Source organism: Oncorhynchus gorbuscha, linkage group LG18, assembly GCF_021184085.1.
Source record: "Oncorhynchus gorbuscha isolate QuinsamMale2020 ecotype Even-year linkage group LG18, OgorEven_v1.0, whole genome shotgun sequence".
Taxonomy (NCBI): Eukaryota; Metazoa; Chordata; class Actinopteri; order Salmoniformes; family Salmonidae; genus Oncorhynchus; species Oncorhynchus gorbuscha.
The window spans coordinates 19,963,163-19,991,162 of NC_060190.1; the positions used below are offsets into that span (position 1 = coordinate 19,963,163).

General features: G+C 42.1%; 2 protein-coding genes across 4 annotated transcripts in view; both read left to right on the top strand.

Annotated features, from left to right (window-relative positions):
* The window catches only part of LOC124004258 (kinesin light chain 1-like), a 33,392-nt gene extending 32,303 nt beyond the window's left edge, over window positions 1-1,089 (top strand). For both annotated transcript variants that reach the window (XM_046313045.1, XM_046313042.1), the window contains exons 15-16: window positions 3-66; window positions 396-1,089. In XM_046313045.1, coding sequence (XP_046169001.1) covers window positions 3-66; window positions 396-479 — 148 coding nt within the window. In that variant the 3' untranslated portion in view covers window positions 480-1,089. The remainder of the gene's footprint in view (window positions 1-2; window positions 67-395) is intronic.
* Window positions 1,090-3,549: 2,460 nt separating this feature from the next.
* On the top strand, window positions 3,550-28,000 carry LOC124003952 (heme-binding protein 1-like). 2 transcript variants are annotated; one of them, XM_046312621.1, is made up of 6 exons: window positions 3,550-3,658; window positions 22,034-22,219; window positions 22,691-22,782; window positions 23,250-23,391; window positions 23,711-23,894; window positions 25,079-28,000. In XM_046312621.1, exons 2-6 carry the CDS (start codon window positions 22,060-22,062, stop codon window positions 25,251-25,253), a joined length of 753 nt encoding a protein of 250 aa, XP_046168577.1. In that variant the 5' UTR covers window positions 3,550-3,658; window positions 22,034-22,059; the 3' UTR covers window positions 25,254-28,000. The 2 variants fall into 2 exon arrangements, with proteins under 2 accessions (XP_046168577.1, XP_046168576.1); XM_046312620.1 differs by lacking the exon at window positions 3,550-3,658 and adding an exon at window positions 16,742-16,862.

The window sequence follows — 28,000 nt, forward strand, 5'->3', positions numbered from 1 at the left end:
AGTATGAAACGAGCTGCCTCTCTGAACCATTTGAACAAGAGAAGTGATGACGACGACTCCTTTCAGGTAACACGTCCCCTAGTTGATATAGCGATATTCAATACTTGCTTAGTTTGCATTATGGCCTTGTAGCAACTTATCGGCTGCCTGCTGAATAGTTCACCTTAGTTCACCCAAGACCAAGATACCTGTTCTAAAAACACCCCCACCATTCTCTCTCTTCAGAATCAGGTTTAGTGATACCATTCTCACCATTCTCTCTCTTCAGAATCAGGTTTAGTGATAAAGCATGACCTTGTATTTTTTTTTAAATCTGTATTTCTTTCATTTTCTCTCTCTTTCTCTGTCTCCCTATCGCTCTCCTCCTGTCTCTGTCTCTCTCGTTCTCTTTACAGAGTCCAGCAGGTGGCAGGAGGCTAAGGCAGAGCAGGAACCTGAGTTCCAGTACTGTTGAGCTCTACAGTGGAACTGGAAACTGAACACACACACTCCCAACAGTTTTACCAAATATTATGTTTAATTCTAAACCTAAATTCTGTAGTTTCCATTCCTACATTTAAACACTGTTTAATGTTATTGCTGATTTCTAGACATTGTATTAATTTTGTAGACTTTCTGTAGAATACAAAAAATATATTGTAAAAATGTGCTTGGTTTTAATGTCATTGATATATTGTGAGATTAGACCGCGAGAATCCTTACTGCTTAGCTCAGTTTGATACAAATCCCCTTAAGGTGCTCTGTGAAATCAGACACTCAGGGCAGTATATTGTGGACTATAGTGTTTCCCATGGAGACCAAGCCTGGATCTATTATTTAATATACCCGAAACTTCCGAAAGCATGGTGGGTCAGTACTCTTCCCAAATCAGAGAGGATTAGTATTTTCAAGAGCTGTCCAATTGAGCTATTACGCTTCTTTTTGCAGTGTTTTCTCCCCCTTTCCATAAACATGAAGATACTCGCTACTGTAGTTAAATAGTAATTAAGTCACGAAGATTTTATTCATGAATTTAGAATATAGAATCAAATATATCTGAGATTGAAAGGGGTACTTCACCTAATAAAAATGTACACAAAGGAAATTGTTTATGGAATCAGATATTTCTTGTTTATATAGGGGGCTCCCGAGTGGCGCAGTGGTCTAAAGGCACTGCATCTCCATGCTAGAGGTGTCACTACCTGATTCGATTCCAGGCTGTTTCACAACCGGCTGTGATTGGGAGTCCCATAGGATGGCGCACAATTGGCCCAGCGTCGTTAGGGTTTGGCCGGGGTAGGCTGTCATTGTAAATAAGAATATGTTCTTAACTGACTTGCCGAGTTAAATAAAAAATATAGCTCTTACTACAGCTTAGCCTTTAGCATGGTTGAGTGTAAAAACAATTAAAGTGGTGCCAGGACCGCTGGTAGCTTGTTCCAAATTACTTATTTTTTTACCATGTTCATTAGTTTGGGTGTTCCTCAGAGATTTTCAAGTTAAAGGAGCAATATGAGCACAAATAACTCTAGGGGAAAGCGCAGCTACTGAAATCAACCTTAATCTCAGTACTTACTCAGTAAAGGTCAAATGTCATGATGTAATTATCATTTTAGGTTAGATTGTAACCACATATTGACCTGGTTATTTTCCATTTCTTCAGGCTCTGTATAAGAAAGTAATACAGTAATTATTTATCTCAGAGTCCGGGATCTATACTTTACAATGCTGTATCTTAGTTCTAATTCATGCTATACGGGTTCCAAAAGGATCCTTTGGGTGTCCCCATAGAAGAAACCTTTTTGGTTCCTGGTAGAACTCTTTTGTGTTCCATGTAGAACCCTCTGTGTCAAGGGTTTCTCAATGGGGACAACCGAAGAACCCTTTTTGGTTCTCGATAGCACCTCTTTTTTCTAAGAGTATAGCCATATCTTCCCTGTTCTTGATCTGTTTCTGCTCTTGACCACTCCATTGCACATTCTCAAGCCCAACAGTCTAGCCTCACAGCAAAATTGTCATGTTTGGCATGATAATAAGTGACATCTAAGTTGGCATAATAGCACAAACAGACCGGCACAGGCGAAGGCTAACTTTTGTATGAATGTCAAAATGTTTCAATGTTGAAGAGTGAAGGTAACAAACAAAAAAATTCTATAGGTTTTCCTCCCTAAGAACGTTACTGGATTGATACCAAAAGTAATACTTTTTTTTTCATTCAGCCATGTAAGAGATAAGTTCCTTTAGATTTATTTACCAGTTGTAGCACATATATTCAATTATATAATGAAAAAGGATTCTACTTAAATATAATGATAACGTTTTATTGAGTTTGTATTATTCAGTCATGTGAATATAGTATTGAACTAAAAAATATCATTAGGCTTTAATTGTGAATGTTTTTTTAAATGATTAATATTTGTTTAAATATGATTGTTATATTTAAAATGTATCACTTTGGTGCTATATATGTGTTTATATGTAGATGAGTTTTTTTTATTCAGATTACTCGCTGTTTAAAGGGTCTCTCTGTTGGTGTAAAACTGATTGTTTAACATTCTCAGGTTATGATATTCATCTCATGTGATCATTTTCAGTTAGAATTCATTCATTGAATGCAAATAAACACGAAATAAAATAGCTGCTATCATGTCCTGGTATTTATTATTATTATTATTACTAACCTTTTGATAGCCTGTGATGACAGTGAACATAATGTAGGCACAACGCTCTGTGCCAATGCATAACTGCAACAACAAACAATGTCATGTCAGTGCTGGGTAATCATAGCAAGCCGTCAGCAGTTGTCTTGAGAAAATGAATCAAATTATTTAACTTGTCAAGGGGTATTGCTTTTCTGATAATAGAAATGGAATAGAAGAGAATATAGAATAGAATGAACAAAATTGAGCCCGAGGAGGAATCGAGCCCTAATGATAAACTATAATTTTAAGAGTCAAGTATAGTGCAGGCATCGTTTAATGGAATACTGGTGGCTGACATACCAAGGATTTATATAAACCATATTTATAAAAAGCATTGTTATTCACACCGTCTTCGGTTTGACGTAGCACGTGTTTTATTTTCCAAGGACATGCACACGTGACACCCCCGCTTCCTATCGCACAGCGGCATTGAGTACTGTTCTCATCGCAGCAGGATATTATGCTGGCAGCACGACCGGGGATTTATTTTTGACAAGTCCCCCTGCAAATTAATGCTGAACTTTTGGCATATCGATGTTTTTTCAACACTCTAGTGCAGTACGACTGTTTTTCACAGCATTGCAACCACCTATGTGAAAAAATTGATATTTTGACATACTTTTTATTTGTATAATGTATTAAAAGGTTTACACCAATACTGGTATGTTGAAAGCTATTGTGTAGGGCAGGTTATATTTAAAGGGGATCTGGACCTGCTATTTTGGCCTTGTTTTTGGGTTGCTCCTCAAAAAATGTTGGTGGCCATGACAGATGCAAAACTTCAGTTGGCTTGGGTCTGTGAAGTTTGACGTGGATGTTTCTTGGCTGTGTCATTGTCACCATCAAGACACACCCATCTGCCAGAGCTTTGCTCGCAGCTGTTTCATCCCACTCAATCAACAAACCTCATGCGGGTTGAGTTCAATAACTACAGACAGATAGGTGTGCGGTGAGATGCTGGAGGAAGCTTCAAATAGGTCAGTAGCCTGCAGAGTAATTTAAGAATGCAATTGCTGAATTTGTGTAGATATTCTAATCAAAGTGTTTTGATAATATTCAAATGTAATAACAGGTCCGTGTAGAATAAACCACCATGTACATAATTACCATAGAAGCAGTGTTCTGCTAATATAACAACGTGCGTCTTTCATTGTCATTCCCAGCTGATACAGATACTGGTCCTATCATAATTTTGTTTGATGGAAATGAGGCTACCTTGGCAAACATGTCACAGTGGTCATACCTTCCTGTGTGGTTTCCTGTGTACAAAAGGAGTTCCTTGATCCTGGTGCAGAATACATAGGGTTTCTCCCTCGCCATATTGAATGATACGATTCAATTCAATAATTTTAAAAAGGCAATACAAGTAAAAGCTGATTACTACATTTTTTATGCTGAGTGCCAGGTCTTTCTACATTTAAAGACATCAGTATCAAGCCCATCTGTCAGACTGGACTTAATCACATTATCTTGCAAGTCTCCATGTTCTGGCTCCATACATGTTTCTGTGAACACACACACAGTCACTGTTGAATTACCATAGGCATGTTTCTATGTTGAAGTTTGAACAGGTCCAGACTCAAACCTGCCTAATCTATGACCATTGGTGAGTGGGAAAGAGGTGAGGCTGGAGGTAAGGCCTTTACCAGCGCCCCATTGATGAGCATGGCAGCGTAGATCAGCCCTGGCCCCTCAAAGATACTGGACAGTCACACACAAGCACACTCCCAGAGCACTGATTACATTATCAATGGTGGTTATGATTAGCATGGTGGAGTCACCTTTTATTTCACTTCAGATATCATGATATGTGAAGTGAAATAGAATGGTAAACACAGTGATCAGGCTGGTTTCACCAGGCTAGGTTATGAAGGTGAATTTGGACAAAAATCGAAACAGTTTTGACCTTTGACCAGGTCAAATGTCACCAACCTGGTTTAAGTGTACTCCCTGTTCCATTTATAGCAATGCTCAAAGCAAGGACATGTCCGTGATGCTGAAGGGTCCCCTTGCTGGTCTCCTCTGTGTTGCGTGTTCGGCTGGACATGTCTCGAACAACTGCAGCAGGCAATCCTCATTAACAATGTACTTCCTCATTTTATGAGGTGGTGTTGACCGAGAGGGCCTGTGACAAGGTTGTACAATAGACAGTCAAGTGGTAAATTGCATTTTGTTATAAAGAAAGGACAAAGCTTTTTTACTATGCACTTCACAACCAAAATGACTCTATTACTTGTATCTGCTTAGCTGGGTAATTAACCTACTAGTTTATCAAACCGGATATTTTTTATTAAACTTTTCAAATAACACACATTACAGTTGTCGATGAAGCCGTTTGTGTCATCAGAGCAGTAACTCGGGTCAAGCAAATTCTATTCTATGCTTTACAAATGTAGCCTGACTGAAGCTCCAGATTGGATTAGATTCAGGCCGGTGACGCCATTACGTTTTTTTGCTCCTAGATCACTGTATTAGTCAGATTCAGACATGAGTTAGCTACGACCACAGCTGCATCCATTATTTCGCTTTGCCCTAGTCCAGTGGTTCCCAAACATTTTATAGTCACGTTCCCCTTCAAACATTCAACCTCCAGCTGCGTACCCCTTCTAGCACCAGGGTCAGCGAAATCTCAAATGTTGTTTTTTGACCTTTAATGTAAGTCTGCTACACACACTATAGGATACATTTATTAAACATAAGAATGAATGCGAGTTTTTCTCAAAACCTGGCTCAAGGGAAGTGACAAACAGCTCTTATAGGACCAAGGCACAAATAATATATAATAATAATCAATCATTTTGCTCTTTATTTAGCCCTCTTATATATAAAACCTTATTTGTTCAACGAAAATGGTGAATAACTCACCACAGGTTAATGAGAAGGGTGTGCTTGAAAGGATGCACATAACTCTGCAATATTGGGTTGTATTGGAGAGAGTCTTAGTCTTAAATCATTTCCCACACAGTCTGTGAATGTATTTAGTGTTTATGCTAGTGAGGGCTGGGAATCCACTCTCACATACATTTCGGAGAACAAGTATTTGATACACTGCCGATTTGGCAGGTTTTCCTACTTACAAAGCATGTAGAGGTCTGTAATTTTTATCATAGGTACACTTCAACTGTGAGAGACGGAATCTAAAACAAAAATCCAGAAAATCACATTGTATGATTTTTAAGTAATTAATTTGTATGCAATGCGGTCACTCTCCATCTCCACCTCTGAGGTGGAAATGTGAAACCCTTGGAAGTTGCCGGACTGTTGGAAAAAAAGGGCATTGCTCAGGCTTGACGTACAGGTCATGCTCCAACAGGCGACCAAGCACTCTGCGCACCAGGGACACATGCTTGGCGCGTGTAGTGGAGTATATCAAAATGTCATCAATATACACCACTACACCCTGCCCATGCAGGTCCCTGAAAATTTTGTCTACAAATGCTTGGAAGACTGATGGCGCATTCATCAACCTGTACAGCATGACGAGGTACTCATAGTGTCCAGAGGTGGTACTGAAAGCCTTCTTCCACTCATCTCCCTCTTCGATACGCACCAGGTTGTAAGTGCTTCTGAGATCTAGTTTGGTGAAGAAGCGCGCCCGTGTATTGACTCAATCCCTGTGGCTATGAGCGGTCGCGGGTACCTATACCTCACAGTGATCTGATTCAGTCCCCGATAGTCAATTCACGGGCACAGACCTCCATCCTTCTTCTTCACAAAAAAGAAACTTGAGGAGGCGGGTAAAGTGGAGGACCGAATGTACCCCTGGCGCAGCGATTCGGAGACATATGTTTCCTTAGCCTCCGTCTCCTCCTGTGAGAGGGGATACATGTGACTCCTGGGAAGTGCAGCATCTACCAGGAGATCAATCGCCCCGTCGAAGAGGTGGTAATTGAGTCGCCTTCTTTTGGGGAAGGCGAGAGCCAAATCAGCATATTCAGGGGTACGGTGGAGACCTGGTCTGGACTCTCCACCATAGTAACACCAACGGAAATCCATAAACACCTAACTGAGCACTGTCGCGACCACCCCGTGAGAGCCCTCTATGGCCAAGAAAAAGTGGGGTTATGACAAGCTAACCAGGGTAGGCCCAGCACCATGGGAAACGCAGGAGAGTCAATAAAAAAAGAGACTAATTCTCTCCGTATGACCCCCATGTGTCACCATGCCCAAAGGAGCGGTGACCTCCCTAATCAACCCTGACCCTAATGGTCGACTATCTAAGGCGTGAACGGGGAAAGGCACATCCACGGGAACGATGGGGATCCCTAAATTATGGGCTGAAGCTCTATCAATAAAATTCCCAGCCGCGCCGGAATCCATGAGCGCATTATGCAGGGAAAACTCAGACATACAGTGCCTTGCGAATGTATTCGGCCCCCTTGAACTTTGCGACCTTTTGCCACATTTCAGGCTTCAAACATAAAGATATAAAACTGTATTTTTTTGTGAAGAATCAACAACAAGTGGGACACAATCATGAAGTGGAACGACATTTATTGGATATTTCAAACTTTTTTAACAAATCAAAAACTGAAAAATTGGGCGTGCAAAATTAGTTTAAATTTTTTTTTTTTTTAAATAGTTCAAGGGGGCCGAATACTTTCGCAAGGCACTGTATGTGCAACAGAGGGCTCCCCGATCAGAACGTCTGCGGGGTATCCAACAGGTTGTCCAGCCGGATAGTCAAGTCCACCAGCTGGTCGAACGTGATGGTGGTGTCTCTGCAGGCCAACTCCCGACGGACATCCTCACGCAGACTGCAGCGGTAATGGTCGATCAGGGCCCTGTCGCTCCATCCCGCGCCGGCATCCAGGGTCCTAAACTCCAGGGCGAACTCCTGGGCGCTCCTCGTCTCCAGCCTCAGATGGAAGAGGCGCTCACCCGCCGCTTTACCCTCAGGCGGGTGGCCAGAGACTGTCCGGAAACGGGTGAACTCCTCAAACTGGTCCAACGCCGCACCTCCCTCTCTCCACACGGCGTTGGCCCACTCCAGGGCTTTTCGGGTGAGGCACGAGACGAGGGCGGACACCCTCTCACAGCCCGATGGAACCGGGTGAACGGTAGCTCCAGTTGAAGCATGAACCCCTGGCAGTTCGCAGCCTCTCCATCGTACTCCTGGGGCAGGGAGAGACGAATCCCACTTGAATCAGGTGGAAAAGAGGTGCTCAGAGAAGACCCTGGTTGTGCTGGTGGAGGCACTGGAAGAACTCCCTGTCTCTCCCAGCAATCCATAGTCCGGACAACGCGGTCCATGGCGGTGCCAAGATGGTGAAGCACTGCTGTGTGCTCCCAGACGCGCTCCTCCACCCCTATAACCGGGGTACCTGATCCTGCTGACTCCACAGTGGGTCGGTGATTCTGTAAGGGTGCGTGCTGGTGGCAGGGAAGTCAGGCGCAGGAGATCGAACTTGGTATAAACGGAGCAGTTTAATAAGTGCTAAAAAACTCTGAAAACCAAAATACACAAAATAAAACAAAATCCGTCGCACACCAGAACATATCTTGCACAAAGCTTACAGACAAACAATCACCGACAAGGACAACGAGGGGGAACATAGGGTTAAATACACAACAGGTAATGAATGGGATTGGAACCAGATATGATACAAGACAAGACAAAACCAAAGGGAAATGAAAAGAGGATCAGCGATGGCTAGAAGGTCGGTGAATTCGACCGCCGAACGCCGCCTGAACAAGGAGAGGGACCAACTTTGGTGGAAGTCGTGACACTATGATTAAAAAGCTGGAGCTCTCCTTTGTCTGCATTAACAAGGACAACACACAGGTCTTTCCATCATTGTATGATTTTTTTGTGTGCAAATGTACTTAAGCTTACGGACAATGTCAAATGTACCTTCCTGAAATGGATGACACAAACAACTGGATTTGTTATTTATTTGACTGGGCTACCTGTAATTGACATTGTGTTGTTATTTTGCTGAAAACTAGATGGTTTAATTTTATTTTTGTCAGTGAAACAAGGCTACTCAGGCGAGAAAAAACCTCACCCAAATATATAGCCCTGTTGGAAAATATAAATGGACTGTTTGAAAATGTGAATTTTAAAAAATGTAAAAAAATAACTTATAATAATATTTAAAACCTGTTTGGGCTAGGCTGAATACTGCCCCCTTTGGAGGAATTGCGTGCCCATAGTAAACAGAAAATAAATCTTTCCAAAATTACTAATATATGCATATAATAATTATTATTGAATAGAAAACACTATAAAGCTTCTAATACCGTTCAAATTATGTCTGTATGTAAAGCAGAACTCTCAGGGCAGCCATTCTCCCAAACTCTCTCTTGTCATCAGGACATTTGGGCTAACTTTGACGTCAACGCCCACACCCTTCCCAACCAGCTACGGATCTGGGAACAGTTTCTATCTCTTCAGCGCGATGTCTCCTTTCAATGGGGCGTTTCATTGTGAAAATCGCGCGCCCCAGCACCCTTTGGCGGGCTAAAACCTTCGGGTCATGCGAAAATACATGTACTCTCATGCGCGCGTCGCGTCTGGAGCTCTCTTTGTTCCAGGATTCACCAAACGATGTCAGTTTGTCTGTTCGAGCTGAGAATTGTTTTGCACGTTTAAAACATCCTACAGCTTGATTCTGCACTTAGTTTGACCAGTTTAGTCGACATATAATATGCATTTTTTAAGTTTTGATGCGCATCCCCTAGAATAATGGCTGCATTTCAGCCAGAATTTGTCGCGTTTGATAACACAAAGACACAGACTTGAAAGCCAAACACAGTTTTTGGTAAGTATGACTCCTTCCACGACTTCAGATCGAAGAACATCAAAGGTAAGGAATATTTATGTGGTAATTTTGTGTTTCTGTGGACTCCAACATAGCGTAGACATATTGCTAATGTCTGAGCGCCGTCTCATATTATTGCCTAGTGAACGAATTCTGTAACGTTAAAAATAAATGTAACACAGCGGTTGCATTAAGAAGCAGTGTATCTTTCTAACTATATGTAGAACATGTATATTTAGTCGGTAGATGAACAACGTGTTTATCTTTCATTTGAGCTATTGGACTTGTTAATGTGTGGAGGTTAAATATTTCTAATAATATTTTTGCATTCTGTGTGCCATCTTTTGAGTTGAGCTTGGCACTAGAGACCTGTGTATCCTCAACAAGCTTTAGATATTCTTTTAATTGTGAATCATATTTTTATTTGGCGTACCCCCTTCGGCATTGCGCGTACCCCTGGGGGTACCAAACTGGTATTCCCCAGTTTGGGAATACCTGCCCTAGACAATACAGAATAAACTTGTATGAGCACTTTAGCAAATGTTAGCTAGCCTGTAGATAGCTAGCCTACCTTGCTTGCATTATTAAATGATAATGTTACATAACCAGCAGTATCTAGAAAATACACAATACACTTGTATGAGCTATGATGACGTTCCTAAATTGTAATAATGTAGCTAGCTAGCTAATTATCTAGTTCGCTAGCTAGCTATGCTAACATTAGCTACAATGTTAGCTAGCCTGCCTTGCTAGCATTATCAAATGATAATGTTTCAAAACCAGTAGTATCTAGACAATACACAATCCACTTGTATGAGCTATGACCTAAGTTCTAATGACGTAGTTAGCTAGCTAAAATGTTAGCTAGCCTGCTTCGCTAGCTAACATTAGATAGTCTGCCTCGCTCTATCACAAGATAGCTACCTATAGAACCAGCAATAACGTTATCCAACATCGTTACTGTTACAGGCTTTGGATTTTCCATTTATGTTTTGAGGTTGGACTTTAGCACGGATAGCTCATTAGCACATAGGGCACATCGATTGGTGTTGCCTTGTTAGTCAGAATGTGATACACCTGTGCTGGTTGCAGTCTTGTTAGTGGGAAAGTGTTTCACCTGTGATGGCCAAGGTGCTATTTAAGAGTGGCTGGACGAGTGCTCCAGTTGCCTTGATAGATGCAGAGGGTTAACACCTTTAGTTGGCACTCCCCATTTTGAGTTCTAGACAAATAATCCTTTATCTGATTTGTTTTGCTCCACCGTTGCACCATCGTTTTGCTTAGTTTGCTTCTTGTCTTTTATTTTGGTGAGGGGTTTTGTTTTGCCTGTAATTGGGCAAATTTAGTGGCCACTCATGGTGGTTGTCTTTTAGGTTCCAGTTATTGTTGCTAGTGAACTTTCAGTGAACACCCACAAAATACACGTATTTAGGTAGTTTATTTCACTGACATCCACCTTGAGGGGTTATAAGTTAGGTGGAATCATTTAAAAAAGTTGTATAAACACAGGCTTTAAAAAAAGAGGTGTGCACCACTTTGTCTTGACCGGAGTTCGAAGTGTGGCACTGTTGGTGTTGCTGTCCTTCGGGCTTGCGAGTTAGTCCCAGAGGCATACAGACAAAAGTTCTGTAAATTACAAAATCCCAGTGGTGTGGTTCTCAAGACATCAAGGACCTTGAATTTAAACTCTCAAACTCCTCAAGCAGTTCAATAATTGCCTTCATGAAAGGGGGTAGAAGCTGTTTAGAAGCCTCTTGGACCTAGACTTGGCGCTCCGGTACCGCTTGCCGTGCGGTAGCAGAGAGAACAATCTCTAACCTGGGTGGCTGGAGTCTGTGACAATTTTTATGGCCTTCCTCTGACAAAGCCTGGTCTAGAGGTCCTGGATGGCAGGAAGCTTGGCCCCAGTGATGTACTGGCCCATTCGCACTAACCTCTGTAGTCGGAGGCCGTTCGCATGACCCTTGTGGTCGGAGGCCGAGCAGTTGCCATGCCAGGCAGTGATGCAACCATGCTCTCGGTTGTGCAGCTGTAGAACCTTTTGAGGATCTGAGGACCCATGCCAAATCTTTTCAGTCTCCTGAGGGGGAATAGGTTTTGTCATGCCTGCTTCACGACTATCTTGGTGTGCTTGGACCATGTTTGTTAGTGATGTGGACACCAAGGAACTTGAAGTTATCAACCTGCTCCACTGCAGCCCCGTCGATGAGATTGGAGGTGTGCTCTGTCCTCTTTTTCCTGTAGTCCACAATCATCTCCTTTGTCTTGATCACATTGAGGGAGAGGTTGTTGTCCTGGCACCACACAGCCAGGTCTCTGACCTTCTCCATATAGGCTGTCTCGTTGCTGTCGATGATCAAGCCTACCACTATTCTGTCATCAGCAAATGTAATAATTATGTTGGAGTCGTGCCTGGCCGTGCAGTCATGATTGGCAGCTGTGGGCTGCCCTTCAGGAAGTCCAGGATCCAGTTACAGAGGGAGGTGTTTAATCCCAAGGTCCTTAGCTTATTGATGAGCTTTGAGGGCACTATGGTGTTGAACACTGAGCTGTAGTCAATGAATTAGCATTCTCACATAAGTGTTCCTTAATGTCCAAGTGGGAAAAGGCAGTATGGAGTGCAATAGAGATTGCATCATCTGTGGATCTGTTGGGGCGGTATGCAAATTGGCGTGGGTCTAGGGTTTCTGTGATGATGGTGTTGATGTGAGCCATGACCAGCCTTTCAAAGCACTTCATGGTGTGGAGTGCAATAGATAATATTGTTCTTGGACACAGGCACTATGGTGGTTTGCTTAAAACATGTTGGTATTACAGACTCGGACAGGGAGACGTTGAAAATGTCAGTGAAGGCACTTGCTAGTTAGTCCGCGCATGCACGCAGTACACATCCTGGTAATCCATCTGGCCCTGCGGCCTTGTGAATGTTGACCTGTCTAAAGGTCTTACTCACATTGGCTGCGGAGAGCTTGATCACGCAGTCTTCTGGTAAAGCTGGTGCTCTCATGCATGTTTCAGTGTTATTTGCCTCGAAGCGAGCATAGAAGTAGTTTAGCTCATCTAGTAGGCTCGTGTCTCTGGGCAGCACTCGGCTGTGTTTCCCTTTGCAGTCTATAATGGTTTGCAAGCTTTGCCACACACGACAAGCGTCAGAGCCAGTGTAGTACGACTCGATCTTAGTCCTGTATTGACCCTTTGCCTGATGATGGTTTGTCGGAAGGCATAGCGGGATTTCTTATAAGCTTCCGGGTTAGAGTCCTGTTCCTGGGTTGCATGGAAGTTCCTTTGTATAATGTGGAACTCGAGTCTGATCTTATTTCTGGTTCCGTTGTTGTTGGATTGAGCCTAACCTACCGGTGAAGGGGGTCTTATTAATTTTGGGAAACGATTTGGCTGGAGGGATGGTTGTGCAAAATCCTGTTCTTGGTAAGGAACCCAAAGTAAAGGAACCTGCTGTATTATCAGAAAACAATCTTAGTGTTCTCAGCGTGTGCCATTACATGTGCTTTGTCTAAGAAAGTCACCGGGAGCAAGTCTAGTGTTGAGGAGGATATCTGCAATCCCACCATGGTCGATCTGTCCGAGACATTTATGGGTGATCCTGATTTTGCTAAACCTCCTGAGTTGACCTCTGCTTTGAAACCCCCAAAGGTGAGAGAGTTTGTAGGACCCCTGAAGGAAGAGTGGGTTCCTACACTTGACACTTCGATGTCCAAGAAGCAGCTGATTGCGAAACAGAGTAAAGATGTGTCCCTCTCCACTCTTTTTTCTGAGAGATGTCCAGAGAAGGATTTTGATTAAGTTTGTGTGGGTTACTTTGACAGAGATGGAGTTCTAATTTTTAAATTTGAATTTTACCTTTATTTAACCAGGCAAGTCAGTTAAGAACAAATTCTTATTTTCAATGACGGCCTAGGAACAGTGGGTTAACTGCCTAATGAGGAAATGGCGTCCTCGCTTCACTTCGGGGCAAGACAATTGGCCCAGTGCATCTCAAATTGTTGTTCTAGGTACGCTTCGATAAGAGATACTGAGGTTGGCTCACGATGGTAGTATGGCAAGCCATCTTGGGGTCAGCAAGATGTATGACCGTATTTTATATAACTTCTTCTGGCCTAGTCTGAAACAGGATGTTGTGGCTAACTGTAAATCCTTTCGTGTTTGCCAGGGGATGGCTAAACCAAAACAAACTGTGACGGTTGCACCTTTGCAGTGTATTTCTGCTTTTGACTAACCTTTCGGCAGGGTCCTGGTGGACTATGATAGTCCTTTGCCCAAAGCAAAGAGTGGTAACAAGTTTATTTTGACCATCATGTGCGCTGCCACTCATTTCCCTGAGGCCATTCCACTGAGGAAAACCAGGAGAGGAAAGTTCCTACAGATATTGTAGGAGTTCCACCTTGAAATCAGACATGTCCGTGGTAGGGCCAACTTGGTTGCTGACTGTCTATCAAGAGTGGGCAGTCAATGGTTTTTCCATTTATGTTTTGAGATTGGACTTTAGCACATATAGTTTGGTAACACTTAGGGAGCACAGACTGGTGTTGCCTTGTTAGTCAGTATGTGTTACACCTGCGCTGGTTGCCATCTTGTAATTGGAAATGTGTTTCACCTATGCTAGCTCAGGTGCTATTTTATAGTGGCTGGCCTTGTGCTCCACTTGTCTTGATAGATGCGGAGGGGTACGACCCTGCCTCACACAGGAAGCGGCGCAGGTCCTAATCCAGGCACTTGTCATCTCCCGTCTGGATTACTGCAACTCGCTGTTGGCTGGGCTCCCTGCCTGTGCCATTAAACCCCTACAACTCATCCAGAACGCCGCAGCCCGTCTGGTGTTCAACCTTCCCAAGTTCTCTCACGTCACCCCGCTCCTCCGCTCTCTCCACTGGCTTCCAGTTGAAGCTCGCATCCGCTACAAGACCATGGTGCTTGCCTACGGAGCTGTGAGGGGAACGGCACCTCAGTAACTCCAGGCTCTGATCAGGCCCTACACCCAAACAAGGGCACTGCGTTCATCCACCTCTGGCCTGCTCGCCTCCCTACCACTGAGGAAGTACAGTTCCCGCTCAGCCCAGTCAAAACTGTTCGCTGCTCTGGCCCCCCAATGGTGGAACAAACTCCCTCACGACGCCAGGACAGCGGAGTCAATCACCACCTTCCGGAGACACCTGAAACCCCACCTCTTTAAGGAATACCTAGGATAGGATAAGTAATCCCTCTCACCCCCCCCCTTTAAGATTTAGATGCACTATTGTAAAGTGACTGTTCCACTGGATGTCATAAGGTGAATGCACCAATTTGTAAGTCGCTCTGGATAAGAGCGTCTGCTAAATGACTTAAATGTAAATGTATGTAAATGGTTAACACCTTTAGTTGGCTCTTCCTATGTTGACTTGTAAACAAACAATCCTTTATATGATTTTGTTTTGCTCCACCTTTTTGATTTGCTTCCTGTCTTTAAGTTTGGTGTGGGTTATTATTTTGTTTACCTTAAGGCAAATTTAGTGGGTGCCCATGGTGGGTGTCTTTTGGGTTCCAGTTGTTGTTGCTAGTCAACATTCTGTGGACACCCGAATAAGTGTTTTTCAGAACCCCTCCTCCTCCTCCTCCTCCTAAACACCCCCTCCTAAAATCCCACCTGTTTTCAGTCTGCCATCCTTTGAAAGCGTTGGGGATGATGAAACAATGGAGTCCCATTCAACGAAGAGACACAAAGTGGGCAACAATTTCAAAGATTTTACTGAGTTAAAGTTCATATAAGGAAATCAGTCAATTTAAATAAATTCATTAGGCCCTAATCTATGGATTTCACATGACTGGAAATGCAGATATGCATCTATTGGTCACAGATACATAAAAAAAAGGTAGGGGTGTGGATCAGAAAACCAGTCAGTGTCTGGTGTGACCATTTTCCTCGTGCAGCGCAACACCTCCTTCGCATAGAGTTGATCAGGCTATTGATTGTGGCCTGTGGAATGTTGTCCCACTCTTCTTCAATGGCTGTGCTTCATAACTCAACTGCCACCATGGGGTACTCTGTTAACAACAGTGACATCAGCAAACAGCTCACCTACACAACGCCCTACATGTGGTCTGTGGTTGTGAGGCCGGTTGGACGTACTGCCAAATTCTCAAAAAAATTATGTAGGTGGCTTATGGTAGAGAAATCAACATTCAATTCTCTGGCAACAGCTCTGATAAACATTCCTGCAGTCAGCATGCCAATTGCAAGTTCCCTCTACTTGAGACATCTGTGGCATTGTGTTGTGACAAAACTGTACATGTTAGTGGCCTTTTATTGTCCCCAGCACAAGGTGCACCTGTGTAACGATCATGCTGTTTATTCAGCTTCTTCATATGTCACACCTGTCAGGTGGATGGATTATCTTGGCAAAGGATAAATGCTCACTAACAGGGATGTAAACAAATTTATGCAAAAATTCTGAGCTAAATAAGGTTTCTGTGCTTATGGAACATTTCGGGGATCTTTTATTTCAGCTCATGAAACATGGGACCAGCACTTTACATGTTGCGTTTATATTTTTCTCCAGTGTAGTTTTTCGAATAAAAAAAACAAATACTAAAAAAATACAAATCTATTTTAGACGAGACTGCGTTTATGACAATTGACTTTGTAGTCAATTTTGACACTAGAATAAATGTATCTGACTCATATCGAAGCCACATAGGCCATTTTAAAAGGGAATAGTTGCATTTTAGGGGCAGTCATTCTTTAAATAAATACACCTTTTTAACAAAATACAATATGTAATCGGAATTACTCAATATAGAGTCTGCAAAACTTAAATTGGTCTCTTGTGCTGGGCAGTGGGTTTAATACAGAGTGCTGGTGACTCCACCCACTCCATACATTGCAATGCAATACACTGTAAATTAATTACATACTGTATGGGTTTTACGATAAAAAACGACTGTATTTGCGGAGTTAACAGTGGGTTGGGAATACTCAGTAGGGTCTGTAGGTGGAGTATAAAGTGCTGCTGTGAATTTAGACTTCAGTCCCCCATTCAATAACACCATATATAGATTCTACAGACCCCACTCTACTGAGTATAACGATCTGAACATCGTATGTTTTGATAGTGGTCTTACAAAATGTTTTTAGAAGCATATTTGTAATTGTTTCCATAAAGTCCTTTTTTGCATTTGCTTTTAAGCACAGTATAAAGGGGACATTGATTAAAATTGAGTACTGTATCTTTCGATTTAGTTATCCACATTTCAATGTATTGAAATGTGTGCTTTTATTTTGAAGGAATCTTCCTTAGCATACAAAGTGACGCCATCGTTTGTGCTGCTGGCAGAATACTAGTGCGGTATTGCACTTATATCTCCTGTTTTGATTGTAGGTCAGAAGAAGTAGTGCTGAACTACAATCCTGTACGTTGTTGACCAGGTAAGAACAACGACTTTATCACTAAATGTTTTTGTCTAAACTAGTGTTCAGGGAAGCATAAATTAATAGGTAAATTGCCCAAATGTCCACAGAACCTACACAATTAATAACCGATTGTGGTTTATCCAAAAAATAAAATTATAAACTGTCTATCCTAAAGCCTATTAGCTTTATGGCATATACGTTCTTGCAACCCCAGTGCCATTTTTGCTGCGTTTTTGGGTGTGCTGGCTCCCTAGGGTTGACCTACTTTTGCTGTAATGCAGTGCAGTTCTTGTTCGACATTGCAGGCGACTGCCGACTGACTGATCTACAAATTACCTTGCGTCATAATTAACTACTCATTACTATTTGTAGTTCAGCCAGTGTCACCATTTACGCACAATGCATCATGGATTTGACGCTCTCGAACACGGGCAGTGAGTTCACAGCCCATTTAATTGTTCGCCAGCGATGATTAATCGGATGTTGTAGTAAAATCTGTGCACTCCTTTTAGTGGATTTGTTAGCGTGCGCTGGTAGTGTTTTTGTGTTTGTGTTGAGTAATGTGCAACCCACCTGCCGCAGGAAACAAAGTTTTTTTAAATGTTTATGTGGGGGTAAAAGACGATTTATGGTCAATCTGGCATCTGTAGCAGCAGTACAGCGTTTACTGAGATGCCACCTCTGTTGAAGTCAAAGCATTCATACTTGCGCTTTGGGAAGCTGTCGTACGCATCCAATAAATGGTCTGCACCGCACCACTCGTAGTGATAGCCTGTCAGCTAATTACGAATAACTGGCCAAACGAAATGACAAGACCTTACCTCTTCTGAGATGTTGGGAGTAGGAGCTCAGACAATTCTATCGTTAAGTAAAAATGCTGCACCGTTTTCCACTTACATCTCCCCATCCAGCAAAATCGGGTTACATTTAGGCTATTGTTTATTTTACACTATGTTGAGGTAAACATCAAAGTATAATGCTTGTATGGATGTCAATCCCAATACATGTTCATGTCATCAATCAACTGCCTTGCAGTTAAAAGCGACTGAATACTACCAATGATTTCTGAATGCTAGCTATGCTACCAGTTTATACGAACGGGAGCATAGCAGCACTTCTTCTAAATCTGAAAAGGGACAACTTCTAAATGTTATGGAGCGAAACCAGCCAAGTATATCCACATCTGATTTTAGTAACCACATTTTGGGCCTGTTACAATACATCAATCATGACCGATTTGGCACATCAACTTTGTTTGAACAGATTTGTTGAATGTGTACAAATCCATCTATCCCAATTTACCTCCCTGATCTCCTTCCAGGAGTTCAAACTCCTTTTTGTATTATAAATATGTATTTATTTTGTGAACTTGTTCTGATAAGACTCCATGTTTGTGTTTTATACAGGATATACCGCCCCCACCTATAGTCAACCAATCATGTCAATGCGGAGCTCCACAGAGCCCTTCGCATTGTTAGCTCAATTTGGCCTCCAGCGGCTCCACAATTGCGTCACACCCTTGAAAAGGAGCCTCGGAACAACATTTCCAGATGAAGCAATAATCCGCTTTTCAAATCGAAATGTATTTGTCACATGCGCTGAGTACAAAGGTGTAGTAGACCTTACTGTGAAATGCTTACAAGCCCGTAAGCAACAATGCAGTTCAAGAAATAGAATTAAGAAAATATTTACTAAATAAACAAAAGTAAAACAATTTAATAAAAGTAACACAATAACAAGGCTATATGTTTTTATTTGACCTTTATTTAACTAGGCAAGTCAGTTAAGAATAAATTCTTATTTACATTGACGGCCAACCGGGGAACAGTGGGTTAACTGCCTTGTTCAGGGGCAGAACAACAGATTTTTACATTGTCACCCCAGGGATTTAATCCAGCAACCTTTCGGTTACTGGCCCAATGCTCTAACCATTAGGCTACCTGCCACCCCAACAAGGGGTACAGGTATCGGGTCAATGTGCAGGGGTACAGGTTAGTCTAGGTAATTTGTACATATAGGTAGGGATAAAGTGACTGCATAGATAATGAACAGGGAGTAGCAGCAGTGTAAAAACAAAGGGCAGGGGGTCAATGTAAATAGTTCGGGTGGACATTTGATTAATTGTTCAGCAGTCTTATGGTTTGGTGGATCCCTTTTGGACCTAGACTTGGCCCTTCGGTACTGCTTGCCGTGTGGTAGCAGAGAGAACAGTCTATGATTTGGGTGACTGGAGTCTTTGACAATTTTTTTGGGCCTTCCTTTGACACAGCCTAGTATATAGGTCCTGGATGGCAGGAAGCTTGACCCCTAGTGATGTACTGGGCCATACGCACTACCCTCTGTAGTGCCTTACGGTCATATGTCGAACAGTTGCCATACCAGGTGGTGATGCAACCGGTCAGGATGCTCTCGATAGTGCAGCTGTAGAACTTTTTGACGATCTGGGGACGCATGACAAATCTTTTTAATCTCCTGAGGGGGAAAATGTGTTGTTGTGCACTCTTCACAACTGTCTTCAGGTGTTTGTAAGTCGCTCTGGATAAGAGCGTCTGCTAAATGACTTAAATGTAAATGTAAATGTTTGGACCATGATGGTTTGTTGGTGATGTGGACAACAAGGAACTTGATACTCTCGACCTGCTCCACTACAGGCTGTCGATGTGAATGGAGGCGTGTTCGGGCCTCCTTTTCCTGTAGTCCACGATCAGCTCCTTTGTCTTGCTCAAGTTGTGGGAGAGGTTGTTGTCCTGGCATTACACTGTCAGACCTCTGACCTCCTCCCTATAGGCTGCCTCATTGTTGTCGGTGATCAGGCCACTGTTGTTGTCAGCACACTTAATGATGCTGTTGGAGTCGTGCTTGGCCACGCAGTCGTGGGTGAACAGGGAGTACAGGAGGGGACTAAGCACTCATCCATGAGGTGCCCCCGTGTTGAGGATCAGCTTGGCAGATGTGTTGTTGCCTACCCTGACCGCCTGGGGGTGGCCCGTCAGGAAGTTCAGGGTCCAGTTGCGGAGGGAGGTGTTTAGTCCCAGGGTCCTTAGCTTAGTGATGACCTCCGGGATGATGGAGTTGATGTGAGCCATGACCAGCCTTTCAAAGCACTTCATGGCTACAGACGTGAGTGCTACGGGGCGGTAGTCATTTAGGCAGGTTACCTTAGTGTTCTTAGGCATAGGGACTATGGTGGTCTGCTTGAAACATGTAGGTATTACAGACTCCAACAGGGAGATGTTAAAAATGTCAGTGAAGACACTTGCCAGTTGGTCCGCGCATGCATCCGTCTGGCCCCTCGGCCTTGTGAATGTTGACCTGTTTTACCTGTCCTGCTCACATCGGCTACGGAGAGCGGGATCACACAGTCGTCCGGAACAGCTGGTGCTGTCATGCATGCTTCAGTGTTGGTTGCCTCAAAGCAACCGATAAAATCTGGTAGGCTCGCGTCACTGGGCAGCTTGCCGCTGGGTTACCCTTTGTAGTCCGTAATAGTTTGCGAGCCCTGCCACATCTGACGAGCGTCAGAGCCGGTGTAGTAGGATTCAGTCTTAGCCCTGTAATGACCCTTTACCTGTTTGATGGTTCTTCAGAGGGCAGAGCGTGATGTTTTATAAGCGTCCAGGTTAGTGTCCCGCTCCTTGAAAGCGGCAGCCCTAGCCTTTAGCTCGGTGCGGATGTTGCCTGTATTCCACGGCTTCTGGTTGTGCTATGTACATACTGTCACTGTGGGGATGTCATCAATAGACTTATTGATGAAGCAGGTGACTGAGGTTGTATAATCCTCAATGCCGTTCAATGAATCCCAGAACATATTCTAGTCTGTGCTAGCAAAACAGTCCCAAAACAGTCCTGTAGCGTGTGCAATAAAGATGAATTTGTGCTGTTTCTTTACTGTACATTTTCAAACCTGTGTCCCCATGATGGCACGACAGTAACCCGACAGTGTAGGCTACTGTGTTTATTTAAGTTTGTTACAAAAGCCCTATAAGCTAACATTAAAATCTGACAGGTAAAATGTTTTATTACTTCTTATAAGCATATATGAGCTTTTTAAAAACATATTTTTTTATTTTACTAGGCAAGTCAGTTAAGAACAAATTCTTATTTTCAATGACAGCCTAGGAACAGTGGGTTAACTGCCCGTTCAGGGGCAGAATGACAGATTTGTACCTTGTCAACTCGGGGGTTTGAACTTGAAACCTTCCGGTTACTAGTCCAACGCTCCAACCACCAGGCTACCCTGCCGCTAATGACTTACATGGTGTATAAGATTAGTTCACATTACTGAAGCCATAGAATTATAGAATTATAGGATTTCTTTGACTGCAGCTGACACTTTCTGAATGAACCACCTTGATTTGGAGCCCTTGCGTGAAATGTTATGCATTTTTTGCCTAAGACCTATTATGCGGCAACAAATGTTATGGAACAATAAATGTATACCCTTTCATCTGATATAATATGTAATTGGCCATTTGTAATAAAACTCACATTTGTCTACCATATGGTGCCCTTTCTGGTAATTTGCAGAGATAGTGATAAGCCTCCTACCACAGGCACCAATCCCCTTAAGCTTCTTTGAAAAGTTCTGACAAGCAGGTTTGATATGATCCCGCGAATAGTGAAGTCTGTGTCAAAACAGCTTCATGTACCTACATGGTATTACATCAGCCTGTCTGTGATACTGTACAAATCATAATATGGTCCTCTGTAGCCTACATTCAGTGAAAAATGACTGAAACATGTCAAGTGTTCTATTTTCTACTGGTAATAGTATGGTAGCATATTATTTGATGGTACTGTTTTCATGTGCTTTTTAATGGGACATTTTAACAATAGTTACTTTTGGTACTTACAAAAATAATTAGTTATTCCAGTGTAATATACATTGTTACAGTTTGATCGTGTCTTTTTATTGTATGTATTGGATTTTCTGATTTTATTGAACAAATTGTGAATGAGGGTGACCGTGGGGAAAGTCGGAGACTTTTGTGTCAAAGGGCGGTAAATCCCAATTCAAACCAATGCCGACACTGTAGAATTGTGGCGGAGGCTGCAGCATTAACACTAGACCAGCCATGCCACAACCAAGTCATTTATTAGTAGGTAAATACCCAGGTGAAATGGACATTAACAATGGCCCTATTTCTAGGAAAGTAACATTTGTCTTCTTGGTCTTGTATTTGCAGATCTACCCGGCCTGTCGACAAAAACAATGGCGCTAATCTCCCTCGAGGATCTTGACGGATTGGAGGATGAAGAGCTGGACAATGACATCACTGACAACCCTGAGCCAATGGAGGATGACGAGCAGCAGAGGCTGTACACCCATTGGCAGGCGATCGCCAGCACACACCAGGTGTCCGTCCCCCGAGGTAAGCGAAATAGGCGGTGGAGTAAAATAGTCCCATTCGAGGTAGTTGCTTGGCAGCAGTGTATTTGGAGACAATCCGTCTGAGAAATCAGACTCTTTTCAACAGGACATGGTTTCTTCCAACAGTTTAAATAAAATCTCAGATTCTAGTTGCTACATCTTGTCTGCAGTTCAGCAGTATGACTTGATTGTTATAGTGTGTGTATTGAAGTCTCTATCATGGCTTACTCAAATGGGTATCAGTTTAGGGTCTAGTGAGAAGCTTATAGCTATTAGAGCATGTCCATTTTCCTAGAGATTTGAATACTTGACATTAGCACTGTGTTCCTTTTACGAAGCATAAGCCAATGACGAATTTCCCCCCACTTCACTTGGTTCCGTTGAGGTTCTTGCCAGTGAGGTTTGCTCTCACACTGCTCTCTGTCATCTTTAAAAAAAAAAAACGAGGAAGCCCCCTGTGTTGTGTTGATAGAAATGACAGGACCAATTCAAGAGCTGACGCAGCGGAACCAAGCCCAAGAGAGAGAGCAGGTCCCCTTTTCCTGCATCTCTCAGCATGAAAAGGTAAAGTATGTCTCCCTTCCACTTGATACCGATCTTCGGTCAGGATGACAATGGTTGATATGTTGGCTGGCTGTTCCATTTTCTGGGTCATCTGTCTATGTAATGGCGGGAAGTGAAGGAAAGTCTTTAGTAAAAGCTAAATGAAGCCATTTTCTTGTCGTTCTTTTGAGTGTCTGGCACATGCACTTTTGAGTGTTTGAATAATAATACAATAAATCATGAAAGCTGTGTGTATGTACACATGGATTTGTGTAAATGCCTGAGTGCAATGTGGTGTGTACAATCTGTGTGTTTGTGTTGCCTTATGACCAGCCATGTGTTTGCTTGAGTGCAATTTATGTTGGGTGTGTGTGTGTGCGCGTCTGTGTTTCAGCTTGAGAATCCATGCCATTGCTTGAGTGCTAAGTGAAGTGGAAGATCTCTTATATTCCCTGGATAACGAAGTGTGTGTTTGTCTATTTCTTCAGATGGGTGAGGTGCTGTTTGAGGAGAGGGTGTACCCTGCAGGGAAGTGGGCGTGCATCACTAAAGGGGAGAAGCTGTACGAGCAGAGCATCTCCATGGGCTTTATGAAACTCATGAAGTTCATCTGCAAGGAAAACTCTGTCGGTAAGGCCTTAGTGTTCATGTTACTGTGTAATTATTGATGTAAGTATAGTGCAACATCTATTGTAATCACTCATTGTTTCAACTATATTGTAATCTTTCATTGTTCCACCCTACTTACAGCAGTAACCCTAACCCTTATCATAACCCTAAGTACAGTGTATCCACAATTTATTGATTTGGGGCCTCCACTCTATTGTATATTATTTAGTCATTATTACACTGTACTTACATAAGTAATCCTAATCCTTACCATAACCCTAAGGATAGTAAGAACAGTGTAACAATGAGTAAGCATAATAGCACACTCTCGTATCAACAGGACGCTATTTGGGAATGACTGTACCCATTGTGAACAGTATCCAAATGCTGGAGGACGGCAATGGCTTTCAGAAGGACATCTTGACGGCATACTACCTGCCTGCTCAGTTCCAGGCCAACCCGCCCCAGCCAACGGACCCAGACATCACCATACTCCAAAGGGAGGCTTTACGAGTCATCACCCTGTAAGGACACTCCCACCTCTGGCTGACTTCGGTACTCAAGCCCCAGGCTTGATTTGAGGTCTATTCTACTTCGCCTGTGGTTTTGAGACCTATTCTGACCTATTTACATATCTACATGTAAAAATGGACAATGTATAGCCAAAATGGGTGGAAATAATTAGTCAGATTAGTGATAATATCCATGTTTTTTTTACTATATTGGCTGGTTTCCCAGACACAGATGAAATTAAATGAAATTGTATTAGTCACATGCGCCGAATACAACAGTGAAATGCTTACTTACAAACCCCTAACCAACAATGGAGTTACATTTTTATTTGATTTTTATAAGTAATACGGATAAGAAATAAAAGGAACAAGTAATTAAAGAGCAGCAGTAAAATAACATTAGCGAGACTATATACAAGGGAGTACCAGTACAGACTCGATGTGCGGGGGCACTGGTTATTTGAGGTAACATGTACATGTGGGTAGAGTTATTAAAGTGACTATGCATAGATGATAACAACAGAGAGTAGCAGTGGTGTAAAAGAGAGTGGGGGGGCAATGCAAATAGTCTGGGTAGCCATTTGATTAGGTGTTCAGGACTCTTATGGCTTGGAGGTGGAAGCTGTTTAGAAGCCTCTTGGACCTAGACTTGGTGCTCCGGTACTGCTTGCCGTGCGGTAGCAGAGAGAACAGTCTGTGACTAGGGTGGCTGGAGTCTGACAATTTGTAGGCCCTTCCTCTGACAGCGCCTGGTATAGAGGTCCTGGATGGCAGCAGGGAGCTTGGCCCCGGTGATGTCCTGGGCCGTTCGCACTACCCTCTGTAGTGCCTTACGGTCGGAGGGCGAACAGTTGCCATACCAGGCAGTGATGCAACTAGTCAGGCTGCTCTCAATGGTGTAGCTGTAGAACCTTTTTAAGCCCAGTCCTGAATTTAGAAGCACTTTGAATGGAGTCTACGTTGAGCTTCCTTTTTGTTGTTGTCCACTACTAGGCTTAATCTGTGTGTGGGGAATCAGCCCAAACAGTATTAATTATGCTAACTTCTATAGATAATGGATACTTACTAGCTAGACTCACACACTACTTTGCATTGGTACAATGTCTGGGTAAAATACTGTAGGTAAAAAATAATCACTTAATAGCAGTAATGCCAGTATTTATTTAAACACGAATAACAAATGCGGTCTTCTGTAGGACGTTCTTCGGCACCACCACGGAGGAGACAATCATGCCTCAAATCAACCTGCTGTGGGAGATGCTGGGCCCCAGCGAGGAAATGCATAGCAACTCCTACATGGTGGCCGTCTACGACAACCCTGGGGTGTCCTGCCGCAGAAACGAGATCTGGTTCATCAGACGAGACCCCTAAAGCTCTTATAACATCCTCCTGTATCACCCCCCCAATCCCATTCTTCTGTGCCCCTAGGGTCATGTTCATTGGGCGCAAAACAGAATAAAAGGGACAAACGGGGAAGGACTACCTGGACTTGGTCCAATAAGCAGCACTCATTTTTAGTTTCTGGTACAAAATGTTTTTTTATAAACTTTTGTTTTTGCGTGCCATAATGAACAACCCAGATGATTCCTGTAATGGAGATAGAGTATGGATTAAAATGGGAGGAATAGCTCTTGGGTTGGTTTTAGCTGTAAAGATGACAAGATTACTTTAAAGATGGTATTAGGTATATAGTAGGTATGGAAAATACTTCTTTAACATTCACTGAGATGGTATGTTTATGCTCCAGGGGAGCACAAGGAAAGACTAACTTCAGTGGCATTTATACCATATACACAGCCAAATATGGTGTTTAAAATACAAGTATATTGTAGTTCTGTGAAAAACTGTCTGGGAATTACAAGAGTTAACGCTTATATTTCTGTCATGTTTTATCTTTATTTTATTTTTCTTGCTTTTTATGTAACAAATTAGTGATCAAATCATTGCAAACTTGTGTCACACAATGTGTGAAACACGCTGTTTTAGAAATGGACTGAAATTAATTTACTTTTTAGATTTGAGTAATTTAGCAGATGCTCTTATCCAGAGCGAGTTACAGTAGTGAGTGCAAATGTTTTAATATATATTTTTCGTAATGATACCATAACGTTTTTCTAAACTATAATGGTTATGTCTTGTGGGACTGTAACCTATTACTAAAATGTTGTATTTGCTGTTGACTAGAGTAGGCATCCAGGTTTAACTTTATTATTATCCATAGGTAATTCTGACAACTTTATCATTCAAAGTTATTTGCTATGATATGTGGGTGTCCTCTTACTCTTAACTCTCTTTTTTTCCCCTGCTAGTGAATTTTACCCACACTGCTGCTTTACCAATATTTTGAGGCTGGTGTAGTGATTTTGGGTATAGGTGTCTGAAAGTAAACAACTGTTCTCAAATGACTATCCCCCTTCCCCCAGCCTCAAAATGATAGACAGATATGTCATGTGTTACCTTCAGTTGCCACTAGGTGTCAACCAAACAGTAACGTTTGTGTAATGTTTTTTTTTTTTGTCTATCCATTTGCTTATTGGTGAGTAACGACTATCTCACAAATGAATAGATTGGTTTTTGGTGAGGTTAGTTGTAAATGGAGCTGAGACTGTGACCAGGCACTTTAGATGTTGAGGAAGGCTCAAGCTTTAAGGCCGTCATTGTAAATAAGAATTTGTTCATAACTGACTTGCCTAGTTACATTTTACAATTATAATTATTTTTATTTTTTGAAGATTCATAACTATAGTTAATGATGGTTGGGGAATGGAAGTTTAATTAAAGTGACTTATGAACATTTGTTCAGCATGGCCAAATGATGTGCTCTTACTGTGCTTGCCTCTTTTTTCTATACATATATATATATGCCTTGAAATGTTCCCAGAATAAGTGCATTAGTTGTATTTGTTTGCATTCTACAATAATTTGTATGGTATACTTTTGATATGTTAAAATTGCACCCGTCCTCTCTTTTGTGACCTTGTATTTCTATGCTGTTATCAAAGCATACATTTAAAAATTGCAGTGTGAATTTTAGTGGATTGCTTCAATTTTTAAAGCTGCGCTATGTCACTTTTTGGGCGACCTGACCAAATTCACATAGAAATGTGAAGAGTTATAGAACTGTTATTCTCATTGAATGCAAGTCTAAGACGTGGTAGGTCTGTTCTGTGTGTTATTTCTATGCTTCCCGTTCTAAAGTTTTGTTTTTGCCTCTTTTGGTTTTGTACACCAGCTAAAAATACAATATTTTTGGTTATGGAAAATTATATTTCACAGCGGTTTAGATGGTACAATGATTCTGTACACTATAATTGTTTTGTCTCATAAACAGAAATGTAAAATTTTAGTAACCAGGAAATGGCAGAGATTTCTGCATAGTGCATCTTTAAACTACTTAAAATATTCCCAGAGTAAATGAATGGAGATTTGATATACATTTACACTTAATGTACAGTGCCTTCACAAATTATTCACACTCCTTTTACATTTGACACATTTTGTTGTGTTACAGCCTGAGCTATTTGGTCCCTGCTCTACGCACAATACTGCATAATGTCAAGGCGGATTCTTTTTTTTTTTTTTACATTTAAAAATGAAAGACTGACATTTCTTAAGTATTCAATCCCTTTGTTATGGCAAGCCTAAATGCATTCAGGAGTAAAAATTTGCTTAACAATTCTCATAAGTTGCATGGACTCTGTGCTCAGCATTAGTGGTTAACATTACCTTTGAATGATTACCCTGTCTGTACCCCACACATACAATTATTTTTAAGGTCCCTCAATCGAGTAATGAATTTCAAGTACAGATTCAACCACAAAGACCAGGGAGGTTTTCCAATGCCTTGCAAATAAGGTTACCGAATGGTAGATGTGTTAAGAATTACACTGAATATCCCAATGAGCACGGTGGAGTTATTAATTAGTCACTACAAACATACAGGTGTCCTTCCTAACTCATTTGCACCACTCAGGGATTTAAAACAGTTACAGAGTTTAATCTTCAACATTGTAGTTACTCCACAATACTAACCTAAATGACAGAGTGAAAAGAAGGATGCCTGTACAGAATAAAAAATATTCCAAAACATGCATCCTGTTTGCAACAAGGCACTTCTT